Source organism: Juglans regia, chromosome 11, assembly GCF_001411555.2.
Source record: "Juglans regia cultivar Chandler chromosome 11, Walnut 2.0, whole genome shotgun sequence".
Classification (NCBI taxonomy): domain Eukaryota; kingdom Viridiplantae; phylum Streptophyta; class Magnoliopsida; order Fagales; family Juglandaceae; genus Juglans; species Juglans regia.
In genome coordinates, this window is record NC_049911.1 from 21,141,547 (window position 1) to 21,156,244 (window position 14,698).

Sequence of the window (14,698 nt, forward strand, 5' to 3'; positions counted from 1 at the left end):
TCCAAAATAATCTACACACAAAGAAAGCGGATGGTAGGGACAGATGAGACTCACTGCCCTAACACCATCCCAATGACACCATCCCGATGATACCTGCACAGGCAGGTAGACGGGAAATATAGAGAATCTTCAATCTCCTTACAATAGGCATGGGTGGAGAGTAGGGGTGAGCAAAATTTTTTAGCTCTAAACTTCTTCCGAGTTCTGACAAGGCTCCGACTCCGGTGGAGTCAAAGTTTGCAGAAGAATAAAGCTAATCTTCCTGCTGGGTCTACTGCTGGGTTTTTTTATTTTTACTTAATGATTAAGTATTTTTTAATAATGTTTTGAATTTTTAAAGAAAAAATATTTAAAAGTGTTAAAAAAATACATGTAAAATAAAATAAAATAAACAAGGAAAATGAACTAGCAGGAGCCCCAGCAAGAGCTCCCAGCAGTGGCTATAAAGCCATCCTTTGCAGAATTTGGAGTCAAAGTCAGAGTTACTCTAACTCCAGTAGTCGGAGTCGGAGTCAAAGCCCATGTGGACTCCAAACTCTGACTTTATTTTGTAAAAATAGGGTTTTTTTTTCTTTTGTTCCAGTGACGTTTGCTCAAGTGGCGCTTGAGTGTGGCTCTAGCGAACGTCATAAAGATTGTTTGCTCGATCCTTCACCCAAGTGTGGCTCAAGCGAAAGTCACACAAATTGTTCGCTCGAGTATGGCTCGAGCAAAAGTCACACAGATTGTTCACTCAAGCCTTCACTTGAGTGTGGCTCGAGCAAACCTCACACAGATTGTTCGCTCGAGCCCATTTTCTACTCCAAGCTCCGACTCCGTTGAAGTCAGAGCCCACCCCTATATGGAGAGGCTTAACAGGGAACGCCCATAGGATAAAGGGAGTCAGGAAGTCACACCGCATTAATGGCACCACCGCCTGGACTCCACACTGCATTAATGAAGCCACCCCAAAAGCCACGCCGCATTAAAAGATTTTCGACAAATGAATAGTGGAAAGGACAAAGGTTCCTCAAAGTCAGGAATGGGAGGTCCCTAGCCAAAAACCTAGTATAAAAGTTGATCCCTAAGTACGAAGAACTCTCATTGATCTCTCTAAGCTTGCGCATGAATATACTGACTTTGGCATCAGAGACTCCCTAGCCACCACCAAGGCCCCCCATTCTTCATGTTTGCTTAAGTGTAAAGGTGAAAACTCGAAAACCCAAGTTGCTGGAACCCAGTCCAAAGGCATACGAAACACGACGTTAACATCCTGACCAACTTAGATGTACACACACACATACATATATATAAGTCAACCATTACTCCATCAACCATTTGGATGTTGACATTAGTTGAGTTTAATTGTGAATAGTAGTATTTTGTAGGTCTCATTGAGATGAGTTTAACTTTTTTAGGTTGAAATAAGTTTAACTTTTTAAATTAAAATGTATAAAGTAGTTTGAGATAGATTTAATTTTTTTTACATAAAATTAAAAAAGTAGTGGATCCATCAATTCTTAGTTTAAGATGAGTTGAGTTGGACTATCTTCCAAATATAGAAGAGTCTCCAAAGAAGGAACTGCCAAAGCACGAGAGAATCAGACGCATATTCCTCGATTAAATCCTAAAATTTTGAGTAGCTCCAATTCATACATCGAAGTCCTTTTTCATAGTGCCATAAGGCGGAATCTTAGATAAATACCACTAGTGCCCAATTATCATTTCATTCCACTTCCCCATCATGATTATCATTTCATTTTACTTGCTAAATATTGAGCAATTATGGTTATTCCATATCTATCTTGTTTAGCCCATGGAGTTGGACAAGTAATCCTAAATACAAGTCTAATAAAGCATGCACTTCTCGTGTAAGCCTTTTGAAAAACATTGTTGTCCCCATAAAATAAATAAATAAATATTAAAATTAAAATTCACTTAATGGAACTGATTGTTGATGCCCATGCCCTCACCCCTCTGTTTTTCATAATAAAAGAAGGAAAACACTTTTGATCAGCTCTCATTTTGGGGGGAATAAGAGAAGAGCTCAGTTGTTATCAGTCTGCGCTTGCAGCCTTCAAGATGAAGACTTTTCAGCTACTCTTCCAATTTTCAAATATCAAAGATATAAAAAACAATGTACACTCGCGAAAATCTAATGGCATCAGTATTCCAGTTAAACTGCTGCCTCCTTGAAGCTCTTAGTCAACCATATTGCAGTTTCCCTGGAAGAAACTTTCTCGGGCCCAAATGGCTTCAACAACACACCAAGCTCCTCGAACCTTTCTTGTTGTAAGAGCCGTGCGCTGAACTCGAGCAACCCTTCCAATGCCTCCGCACGCTGCTGGTACGATGAGGTGTCAAACCGACGCTGTTGTGACTCGGAAGATGAACGACTTGAAACGCCAGTTGTTGGATTATGCTCAGAGCAATCGCTACCATTTCCTGTAGCTCCATGGCTGGCATCAGTGAAACTGGGCCTGGCAAAGGTTCTATCCACAACTTGGACTGTACACTTGTCCTTGGTGATTGAGCGGTCACCTCTTTTTGGCGAGTTAGAAGAGCATTGTGCAGATGTTGATGACTTTTGATGGATTGGAAAGAGGGGATCTTCAGAAGAAGCTAAGGGGAATTCAGCAATCTTGTCAATACGTGGGGCATTCACAGAGACATCTGGAGACTCCATGCTGTGAAACAGACCAACATTGGCTCTATAAGGGTTTTCCAAAGCTGCAGTTCTTGTTGGCAATGGAAGAGAGGCCCTTCGTGTTGGCTGAGAAGATCTTCTCACTGGAGTTTGTGACATCGGAAGCTGCAAATATAAGCATTTGCCTAAAATAATCAGTCACCGATATGGAAAACACGCACACACATCTGCAAGGGGTTGCAGGATCCAAAAATGACAGGGCCCTAGTAGATGATCATTAATAATAAAAGGCGATTACCTATCGATATTAATCATTTGAATCAAATATTGTCTTTCACAGTAATAGAATAAAGTAACAGGATACATTCCTGCAGGTCACAATCATCAGAGAGCACACAAATTTCCATGCAATGTCCATGCCAAAGGAAAATTGCGTTTTTAATATGTAGTCCTAGCCTTCTTTTTGCAAGCCATGTTTTTTACAAAAAAATAAGGTGCCTGACTCAATATTTTCTTCTGGTAGGAAAATCGTAAGAAACGTTATATAAAGCATTAAAAGTCTAGGAAGAAGATGTTATTCCATCGGCCCCCACTAGCAAGAAAAAAATAAAAAAGGAGCTTTTTTTATTGGTAAGAAAAATAAGGAACTTGAAATGCTGCATTTACCATAAATATATATATATATATATATATATAAATATAGACTCTTACCGGGTCACCTTTTGAAACAATGTGGTATATCTTCGTTGGTGTTGTCTGTCTTTTTGATGTAGCAGAAACCTTTCTTGGTGTCAATCTTTGGGTCTTGGCAACACTTGAAAACTTGGTGGTTGTTGATGTGTCAATATCATATTCTTCGTAGACAGAGCCAACCGATACATCTGCTAACTTTTTATTCAAGCTTGGGAATTCCTGTGCTGTTTGAGAAGAACACATGGAGTCCTGTTCAGTTTCAGATATACTAGGATTCAGAGTCCTGTCATTGCTGAATGACATCCTCTTCTCTTTCACTGAATGAACTGAAATTGTTTCTGGCTCCACAAATCTTGTTCTCTTTACGTAGTTGGAATCAGACCATCGGACTGGGAAAGTATTCTGTCTAGGGCTATTCAGTTTTAGATGAATCTTAAGGATGTAAGGTTGAAGATGTGGATGAGTGAGCAACTCTGCAGCCTGGAAAAACAAAGATTGAGGTGAATGAATACAGAAAAAGAAAGCAGATACATTGAACAAAAAAAACAAGCTATGGAAGCCAAACAATAACAAGAATCCCAAGCCCAACATGACATAACATGGACATGGGCATGGTTCTTAACTTGGGAAACAGTCCAAAGCTACAGATTTGAGCTATGGTTATCGATGTTCATCTTAATGAACACCAATCCGCTTTCCTAGTTAAATATTGCTTTCTTGAGCAGCAGAAAGTTCCCATAACCACAAATTCCCAGTATCATAACCATAAGGTTAATTATCATAAAAATTCAATGCACCGTAACCCATACTAAATTGATATAATAAACAACATGCAGGGAAGTGACCCAGACAAATACATCAACAGTTCAGAGACCCATATGCAATATATACTCTGGTTTGAATGTCAACTCGTGTGGCCAATTAGATAACAGAATACACTCCAGGTGTATTTCTGGTTTCAGATAATGATATTCTAGAGCTGTCTCCTCGTTTCCAGATCTAAATGCAGGTGCTGATAAAATAAAACAACTCTTAAAAGAAGAAAGGACGGATAAAGTTACACTTGGTCTTAGTTCTGGATTTTTCCGCAGCATGCTTTTGATGAGTCCTCGTCTGGAAAAAGAAAAGAAAAGACCACATTCATTTAAAAGTGTCATCTCCGTGAAAGATTTGGAATTGTTGTTAAGTAAATTTTTAAGAAAGGACAAAAAACCATTACTTTGCTCTTGTATTGAAAATGTCAAGACATTACATGTAACAATATAGATTGAAAATAATTTCAGAAGAAGATGGAGAGCAAGAGGACTCACAATGCACCAGAGTACATGGTCGGTAGGGGGGCCACAATAGACTTATTTATTTTGTTAATAAGAGTTTGCATGTCCTGTTCAGTTAAAAAAATGACAAACACATGACAGTTCTAGAAATGTAAGCCAAACGAAAAGGTGCTCAACACAAAATGGCAAGAAACCATTATAACCAAACGAAGGGATTCCAAGGGAAATGAAATCATTCATTGTACTTTAAATAGAATTTTCAATGAGTCCACCTGATAGGAAAACATCCAAGGTTTAAAACCATAATTAGGATCTCAGAGAAAGACATTGATTACCAACGATATGAAATGCAATTTTACTTTGTAAGGACCCATTTTAAGGGAAGCATTTCTTCAATTGCATGGGAAACAAACTCGTATCATGCCTATCCATGAGTCATCCACAAGCACACTGAACAGACTGTTTGAATTAAACTATCATTTCTTTGTATAAACTATAGAATCGAGTTTCCAATTGCCCATACAGTTTCATATCATAAGCAGCACACACATTTCAGAGTTCTACATGATTCATTTTCTTCTTTTTATTTATTATATTTTTGTTTTTCCTTTCTTCTTTCTTTCCCCCTTTTTCCCTTTTTATAGATTAGTTCCAAAGGGTACTTAATGAATTCGTGGAACTGTGAGTACTTCGATATGACAGTGAGATAATAGCTACAACAGAACGAATTGTTGCTTTCCTACAAGATAGCACAAATCAAATCATAATGAACAGTGTATACGGGCCCATAAGTCCCAAAAATTAGATATTCTGACATCATAAAGGGTCCCGAGGACCATTTAATTGAAGAAACAAATGAAAGTGATAAAATCATATCAACTGTTTTGTTATTTAACAATGTCACTAATTGAGCAAAATGACAAAGTGACAACATAACAATTTATACTTATGGTAACTGCAGGTCAGAAACTCACAAAGGCTTTAAATGCAGGCTTGTGAGCAGTCATTTCATATATACAGCATCCTGGAATATGCAATACATTATATATACAAATAAGAATCCAGCAAAAGATGAACAATGATTACGAAGAGGGTTAAATTTAAAACTCAAAGATGTAATTTACCCAAAGACCATATGTCTGATTTGGAACCATAAGGTATATCCGCAAGAAGCTCAGGACACATGTAACTTGGAGTTCCCACAACCTACATATGGAGCAGAAATCCATGGTAACCATGCAATGCAGAAGACAGAAAAGATGTCATTATATCAGATATAATAATATCAGCAGTCCTGCTAACATACCGAGGAAGCAAGATCATCAGAAGTCAACATCTTAGCAAGACCAAAATCACCTGCAGCAAATTTCTAATAGGATGATGCCAACACAAACTTAGTGTACTTAAAACAGGGGACAAAAGAAGAAGGAACACTGACCTAGACGTGTGTCTTGATCTTTGGTCAGAAATATATTTGAGCACTGAAGCGATTTTGGAATATGATCAGTGCAAATTAGATGTGGGAATTCATTTAATAAATCAAACCAGCTTTCGCCTACTTGTCTGACACTGACCTTGACATCCCGATGAAGAATGTGATTGACGTGCAAGTAATCGAGTGCCATTAGGAGTTGAACTAGCCATTTACAAAGTTTCTGCATTCACCAAAAATTTCAAGTATGAGCCAGACGTGCAGCAACATTTTTATGTTTCAAAAGAGTAGAAACTTGGAAGCAAGAGTGACAACCTCTTCAGGAAAGTGAACACCATTGGCCCTTTTAATAGCTTCTGCCCTGTATAACAAGAATTAGCATTTTTGTCAAGATCAGAAAAATACTTATAATTAATCATTTCCAATCAGATAATGAAACATTAATCAAATAACCAAGTTAAGCAGTAAATATTACTCACATGTCTCCTCCTTCACAATATCCAATGACAATGCAAACAAAGCAACCCTGGAAGTCAAACGCCAAAATGTCAATTACTCAGTTTTTTTTTTTTATCAGTAAATAGGAATTTTATTAACAAAAACTCTATGTGCAGTCACTTTTACATACTCTTTACACACTTCACTAATGTAATTGGCTGTGACACTTTTTTTAATATAAAATAACTGTTTTGGCCAATCACATCAGTGGAGTTCGTAAAGAGTACGCAAAAATGACTGTATGTAGCAGAACTCTTTTATTAAATATAGGCGAAGCCAAGTACATGGGACATTACAAGATCCACACCTATGCATGATGTCTAAAGGTCAATTACTCATAATTACAGACAAAAAATGTATGACCAGGGAAAAAATTATAGAATGCTTTATTAGGATTTTAACTGTGGAAACACACATGCGCCACATTCAACACTGACCTTTTCCACCCAGGAATCTTTGTACTCCACAATAAATGGATTCCGTACTTTAGATATAAGCTCCATCTGTAGAATTAAGAACAAATGGAGCATCTTACAGGCTAAAATTATATACAGAGGTGCAATAAAGGCATAATTCTGGAAAATACCAACCATATGAGAGCATAAAAATTAAAATATGGTATTTATAAAAACTTAATAATTACGAATAAGCATGTCTGGATCTAGACATCAAGCAAATTTGAAATTTAAAAACCTTAGAGAAAAGCACCTAAAAGAGTATCCAATAAGTATACATGAGCAGCTATAGCCTCTCAAATATTAGGAATCTTAATTGTTTCGATATTGATATACAATGAACTGAGAATTGAACTATATATTTTAGTAAACAAGAGTTAATGACACTGACCTCCTGGTGGGCAGATCTGCGAATTCTATCAGTCTGGCGAGCAAGACGAATCTTTTTAAGAACATACCTTACATAGGAAAGAACAAGTCTCCCATCAGGCAGGGTTCAACTCTTAAATTAATTTTAAAAATATAAGTAAGTGTCCTCACTTCTTTTTCTCATGTTTATGCCTCACAAGAAGTGCTGAACCAAAAGAACCTTTTCCGATCTGCTCTAGAATTTCATACTGCTCCATTCTACGTGTTACCACTCTCTGTACTTCTAGTCTCAAAGAGCTTTCAGTCCTGGAAAGATTTACAAAAATAAATATGAAGGATGACACACTTCATTGAAAGAAGGAATAGGGAGATAACTGCTATATTCTTCGATGGATACATGTTCTGTCCCATCATATATTCTCTGTGGTCTTCTCGGGAAAGTACTGCATAACTTGAAACCCGTCTTTTCTTAAAGGTGATCTGAACTAACATATCCAGATGGTATTGAACCCATAACCTTACCCCTCATCTTGTTTTATGGAAGGAGGAGAAGCCATTTAATCCAAAGACCATTGGAATTACTCTCTTTTTTTATTGGCACTGGGTGTCTAAAAACAGCGTCCCAACTAATCTCGGGGTGCACATGCCCTTAGCAAGGCGAGGTACATGGTATTTAGGTGTAAAACCCAGACAAATGAATGCTTGAGGACATGTATAAACCACAATAAAGGAAAGGCATAGATAGTTACATGTTTATGAAGATAAATAGTTACTATTCTAAATAAATAAATACCTTATCCATCCAAAAGAAAATTAAAGTAACCTAAGGAATTATAAGACAGCAATTTAGTCTTGTAAAAGAAGAACGCCAAAGAGCAACTCCATATTGAACTTTTACCAAACTACAGCAACTATAGATTCTATAATGACAATTTGACTATAAATGGAAATGAAAGAGTAAATTTACATTTATTCTCTCTGAAACACTTAAAGTAAGAAAAAAAGGGCATACAAACTTTGAATCTAAAGCAGGAGGCCTAATTTCTATTCATAATTGTCGACACTGCTGCAGGTGCCTCCATCATTCACAACCTACTTATGCCGACAATTGTAATCAGAATAGAGCAAACTACATAAACCCTAATGCTACCATTTTGAACAAATATACGAAATATGTAATTAAAGCAAACCAAAAACAATCAAAGTTATCAAGAAGTAATTTTAGCTCACGAGAATGAATTAATGCAGGGCCAACGCCTCTAAGTCATAACTACAACACAAACCACCACATGTAATGAACAAGTTTTTGCACGCCCCCGAATCCCAAAAAAAAAGTATAATGACAACATTTGTGAACACTGCGATGAAAGTGGAGTGAAGGTGCGACACCTATCATAACTCAAAATGAAAAAAAAAATGGTTAAAAACTAGAGAACGCGTTTACTTTTTGAAGCATAAGTTCTCTAAGAAAGTGGGAGCAGAAGCACTAAGAAACAGATTCAATATTTTTTTTGCAAGGTGCGAAAGGTTAACTGGAAGGTCAAGACAAGAAACCCACAAAGGAAAAGCTAAAAACAAAAAACTTTACTGGAAGAAAATAAAAGAAAAGGATAATGGAGAAGAAATCGTGAAGAATAAAAGCGAAAAAATAGTAACTACCTGAAAGGCGAAGATGATATGGTGAAGCAAAGCCCAAAGTTCTTGGCTGAGAGAAAATGGGAACGCAATCGGTAGCATTTGAATTTGCAGAGATACTTGAAAGACCAAATAGAGGAACTGGAAAGCTCTTCACCTACTTGTTATTTTACTATTTTCATTATTTTATGAGAGAGAGAGAGAGAGAGAGAGAGAGAGGCAAAAGAAATATGAATTGGAAATAAAGCAAAAGTGATGCTACTACTACTCTACTACTACTCTACTGCTCGGACTGTAAATTCAATTCAAAATGCGCGAGAGAGAGAGAGAGAGAGAGTGTGTGTGGGTCAAAGGCCATTTAAAAGGTTTGTTTGATTTTGGTATTTTATGAGAGATTCCGGAGAGTGACTGAAAGCGATCGGTGTTGCACGGGTTGCAGTTTTTAATTAAAAAAAAAAAAAAAGATTCGATTCTCTGCACCTGCGTACGGTACGGACCTCCTCTCTACAGTAGATAGTGAGTGATCTCATGACACGTGAATAATAGTAAAACAAATGTAAAAAATGATATTAAAAATAAAAAATAGATAAAAATTAATGATAAATTATTAAATAATAATATAGTGATCTCTTCATTATTTAGATATATAATCTTAGTCTCTATTTAGATGTTAAATTGAATTGAGTTAAGTTAAATTGAATTGAGATAAAAATTGAAAGTTAAATAAAATATTATTATTATTTTAGGATTTGAAAAAGTTGAATTATTTATTATATCTTGTGTTGAAATTTGAAAAAGTTGTAATAATTAAATAAGATGAGTTGAGATTAATAAGAAAATATCATATATTTTGTGAATAGTAGTAAAAAAGTAATAAAAAAATAATGATAGAATATTAAATAATAATGAAAAATATGTGAAAAATAATAATAAAATAATAAATAATAATAGAATATTTTTATAATACTCTAATACTTAGGGGTGAGCAACCAGATCCAGATAACTGGATCCGGATATGGATGCTAAAATCTGGATTAATCCAAAAATAATATAAGTGGATAACCGGATTCAATCCGGATATTTCAAATTTTCACTTTTTTTTACTATAAACCCGAATATATCCGGGTTTTTAATACTTTTTTCTTTTTAGAAGACTTTAAAACTTAAAAAAAGTGTTTTTATAGCACTTTTAAAAAAAATGATATATTTAAACACTTTTTAAAATATTTTCATAAAAAAAAAATAATAAAATAAAAATGTAAAATAGATAATATTATTATTACATAACAATGCAAAACATAAATTTACAAAGAACAAAATAAATAATAATATATCACAACTAATTAAACTAAAAGTAATGCTATATACAATCATGAAATGTACAAGCGTCGTACAGTTGCTTTGAAAAAGAGTGGGATCCACTATTAGAAAATTAATTTTTTTCATGTGAATCTTGTATTTATTCACTTTTTTACAAAGTGATTGCGCGACGCTTGCACACTCACGACTGTAACTATCATTTCTCTTAGACTAATACATGATAACAAGGCAAAATAAATAACATTGTTAAATATTTTATATACAAGTACTAATCAAACAGCTTGTATTATCAAATTTGCAACAAAAGTAGTGTTTTTTAGAAGAAGAAGTTACAAAAATTTGGGTAAAAATCAGATCTAGGCGGATACAAAAAATTTTTTATCCGCTCGAGTCTAATCCGGGGGAATAACCTCCCGGATTCACCCGGATTTTTGTGTTTCAAACCGGACGGAAAAAAAAAAATGGGGCCCAATTCTATACCCTTACTAATACTCAAACTAACCCTAATCTCTTCCAATGCACGGCCTTCGTTCAAATCGCTTCACCTCCTACCCCCGGTACGGCTACTTTCTTCCTCAATTTTATTATCTTTAATTTTATAGATTATTTTTTCCTCTATAAATTTTAAATTAAAAGAAAAAAGAGTCCTCTAATCGCTGGTCAGTTCAAAATTCTAAATAAAGAAGTGCATGTCGACGTGGTCTGGTATGTCAAAAATATTTATAAAAAAAATAAAAACATATAGGGCATGTTTGGAAGTGAAATTAAATGAGATGAAAATTTTATGAATGGTAATAAGATAGATTGTAAATAGTTTGAGATAATGTTTCATAGGATTTTGGAAAAGAATAAAGAAAAAGTTGAATAAAAAATATTATAAAGTTAAAATATTGTTAGAATATAGTTTTTTAACATTATTTTTATTTGAGGATTTGAAAAAATTGAATTATTTTTTATTTTTTGTTAAAAAGTTTGAGAAAATTGTAATGATTAGTTTGAAAAAGTTGTAATGATTAGTTTGAAAATATTTATATTTAAATGATGTTTGGGAATGAGATGAGATGTAAACTTTTTCCAAACAAACCCTTAGAAACAAAAGAAAAACAAAACCATATAAAAATAGCAAAACCTAAAAATAAACAACCGCAGTACCTCCAAGGACATGTTTGGATGTTTGAAATATCTCAGGTTTTTTTAAATAGTAATGAGTGAATATATTTTATTGGATTTTGAGAAAAGAAGAAATAAAAAGTTCAATAAAAATTTTAGAAAGTTAAGAATTTGTTTAAATATAATTTTTTAATATGATTTTTATTTTAAAGTTTGAAAAAATTATATTGATTTTTGTGTTTAAATAATAATTAGACAATGATTAGATGAAAAAATTAAAAAATATTTTATATTTGAGTGATGTTTGGAATTGAACTATGAGAAGTTTTGAAAATTCAAAAACTTTCTCATGTTTGCCAAACATCCCTAACTACTCTAAGGCACATAAGTAGCATGAATGGTATGACAGCCCTACCGTCTTCGATATGGACTCAGTGAAATTGAAACTTCCGTGAAGATGTTCAAAAAGTGAAAGATTGGAGGAAATTTAGGGCTGGTTTGGATATTTAGAATATCTCAGAATATATGTTAATAGTAGTAAAATTATTTATGAATAGTAGTAAAATGATTTAAATTAATATGTTTTATTGGATTTTAAAAAAGAAGAGAAAAAAAAATTAAATAAAAATTGTCTTTTTATTTAAATATATACATATTTAAGTATTAAAAAAATTGACAAAAATGACAAATAATGCGTTGATTAGGTAGAGATGTGTGATGTTAGGCATCCATGGCCTATGCATAATTTCTCTAATAACAATAACTACTTTTAATATTTCTCATGTTTTAGACTCTAGTTTCTATTCCGGAAAGAAAAGATATGTTTGCTACGATTTATTTGATCTAAAGATGATCAAATCTTTGTATTTCCACAAAAAGTTATGATAAATTGCTTACTAAACAAAGGTTTGATTTATCTCATCTAAACAAAGGTTTGATTAACAATCATATATTAGGATCAATATTCCATCATATTCTTATCCGAACTTGAGACTTATGTGGGAGAAATGGATACATGAAATGAGAGTTACAACATATATTAATCATTTAATGAAGTTCAAAATATTCATATGGATAACAATAAAATGTTGTAGAGCTTACTTCATATGTATATTCGTCTCCCACTTGAGACTCAAACTCAAGTAGGAATTTGAGCTATATTTTTTCCATATATCAATATTTTTTATTTGGTATGAACTTTAATGTAGATAGTAGGAGAGTCTTGCAATATAATGACGTCAATCATGAACATTTGTTGAATATTGAAAATTATCTAAAATAGAGTTTAAATTTTAGATAAAAACTCTTCAAATATCTTAATCGATTTTTATCTAAATTCACAGCAAGCAACTGGTGGTTGCTTCAAATGAAGGTGCAGGTTGTCAAATGGTTGAAGACCAAGGAGAGCAGGTGCTGGGGGTGATTAGAAGCTCAAATAGTGATCTGATTCGTGCCTTTGCGGTGTGTATCGGATATGGTACAAATACCTTTGCTGAAGGAATGAGTTTATTACATGGTTTGCGGTTATTAAAGACATTGGGCACAATTAATGTAGACCTGGAGATGGGCACTATGCTTATTATTCAGTAGGTGGAAAAAGCAAGATGTGGTCTTTGGTACTTTGAAGACTATTGGGAGGAGATCTTAGATCTTTTGTCGGGGTTGAACCACTATATTTATCATGTCTATAGGCAAGGTAATTTGCCGGCAGATTTTTTGGCGTGCATGGGAGTTGAGGGATGTATCTGCACATGGAATAATTATAATGATATTCCACGTTTTTTAAAATGTTTACTTAAAACGGATAAAATGGATCTTCTTTATTTAAAAGTGTCTTAAGTCATAAGTTGGATTGGTTTGTTTTCTACTTGTAATTGTTGATTTTATTTTATTGATAATGTCCTTATGATTACGGTTTTCTTCCGTCATAAATGAGGGCTTCAATAAATGTCGAAAGTTCCGTCGGTCTTCCTTCTTCCCAAAAAAAAAAAAACAAAAAACAAAAAAAAACAAACTGGTGGTTGCTTCAAAGAATATAGAAAAGCATTCTAACCATTCCTAAGGTGGTTGTGGAGTCTTTTCTTAATTATGATAAAATAAAGTCTAATAATTTGTCCTCAAACGTCGGTTGGTTAGCATAAATTACTCTTTTTTTATTTTTGTTTTAAAAATAATGATTATTTCAAAGTTTTGTATAGGTAATAATGGAAGAATTTTGGTGGTAGATTGATGACATGACAACATCTCACCCTTTATTAGAAAAGAAAGGCCACGATTGAAACAAGGATCCACTTTATATTAACAAATTTTATATTATAGTTTAAAGTTAAAATTGCATATTTTAGGGTACAAATTTTTGGTCCGACCGAAGACTGTTAGAATATTAATTATTATATAATAATATTCAGTGAAAAAAAATAAAACCATTCCCTTTCACCTTTCCATTTACAATGAAAGTTTTGCATGTTAGGTCCAAATTAGTACTCTATGGTCTATGCAAGTGTTAGAATAATTAATTTTTAGATAATTAAATTTATTTATATTTCCACATCATTATTTATATTTTCACACGAGCCATCCTTTCTCATTAGTCCTATTTTCTTTATAATAAATCTCTCAAATAACGATAAAAAATATTGTCGAATCAATGTAATTTTTTTAATATTTATAAAGAGAATAAAATGTATTATCTGATGAGATGCATTAGAGAAATATTATGCATCTATCATTATTCATTTTCATAATTTATACTTATAATTTTTTTTTATAAAATATGAAGTGTAAGATAATAAATAATGACATATAAGAAAATGTTTCTATGCATTAATATCAATAGTACTATCTAATAATTATAAAAAATATAGAAGATATCTAATGTTATATATAATAAAATAAAACTAAATAAATAAATAGAATGAATACCCTAAACATCAAATCACATGATAAGCACAGGGCAACTTTAAGGTGAGACAAAATATGGTGTCCGAAAAGCATGCAGACCAAACCTCTTTTGTCAAAGCTGTTTGCTGGCTTCTCGTTATCAATTATTGAAAAAGTAAAACTGGTTAATACGTCCATCTAAGCAATAGAGACTTGCAATCCTGATTGATTAAATTGGACTGGAAAAAATATAATAGTAAAGTTCTTATTTTTAATTAGCTTGACCCCAACAACAGAATCCACTTACCTGCAGCATATATCACTATAATTATTCTTCTAAAGCTGCCCTAAACAAAATTTGATAATAATACAACATGTCTTATAGAAATAAGCAGACATGTTG

General features: G+C 33.3%; 1 protein-coding gene across 2 annotated transcripts; it reads right to left on the bottom strand.

Moving 5' to 3' along the window:
- Positions 1-1,900: 1,900 nt before the first annotated feature.
- Positions 1,901-9,226, bottom strand: LOC109018599 (serine/threonine-protein kinase Nek2). Of its 2 annotated transcripts, none has more exons than XM_019000753.2 (15): positions 9,010-9,226; positions 7,522-7,656; positions 7,373-7,439; positions 6,964-7,029; positions 6,508-6,554; positions 6,344-6,389; positions 6,171-6,251; positions 6,035-6,077; positions 5,903-5,952; positions 5,721-5,802; positions 5,571-5,620; positions 4,630-4,703; positions 4,381-4,432; positions 3,338-3,799; positions 1,901-2,791 (listed from the first exon to the last, which is right to left on the bottom strand). In XM_019000753.2, exons 2-15 carry the CDS (start codon positions 7,605-7,607, stop codon positions 2,156-2,158), a joined length of 1,842 nt encoding a protein of 613 aa, XP_018856298.1. In that variant the 5' UTR covers positions 7,608-7,656; positions 9,010-9,226; the 3' UTR covers positions 1,901-2,155. The 2 variants fall into 2 exon arrangements, with proteins under 2 accessions (XP_018856298.1, XP_018856306.1); XM_019000761.2 differs by lacking the exon at positions 9,010-9,226 and adding an exon at positions 8,795-8,811.
- Between the last annotated feature and the right edge of the window lie 5,472 nt (positions 9,227-14,698).

Excerpts from the sequence above, each read along its gene's own strand:
- LOC109018599 (XM_019000753.2), bottom strand. The coding sequence starts at position 7,607 with ATGGAGCAGTATGAAATTCTAGAGCAGATCGGAAAAGGTTCTTTTGGT. Across the intron at positions 6,555-6,963 it reads AAGATTCCTGGGTGGAAAAG|GGTTGCTTTGTTTGCATTGT; the intron begins GTCAGTGTTGAA and ends TTTGACTTCCAG. Across the intron at positions 6,390-6,507 it reads TATTGTGAAGGAGGAGACAT|GGCAGAAGCTATTAAAAGGG; the intron begins GTGAGTAATATT and ends CTTGTTATACAG.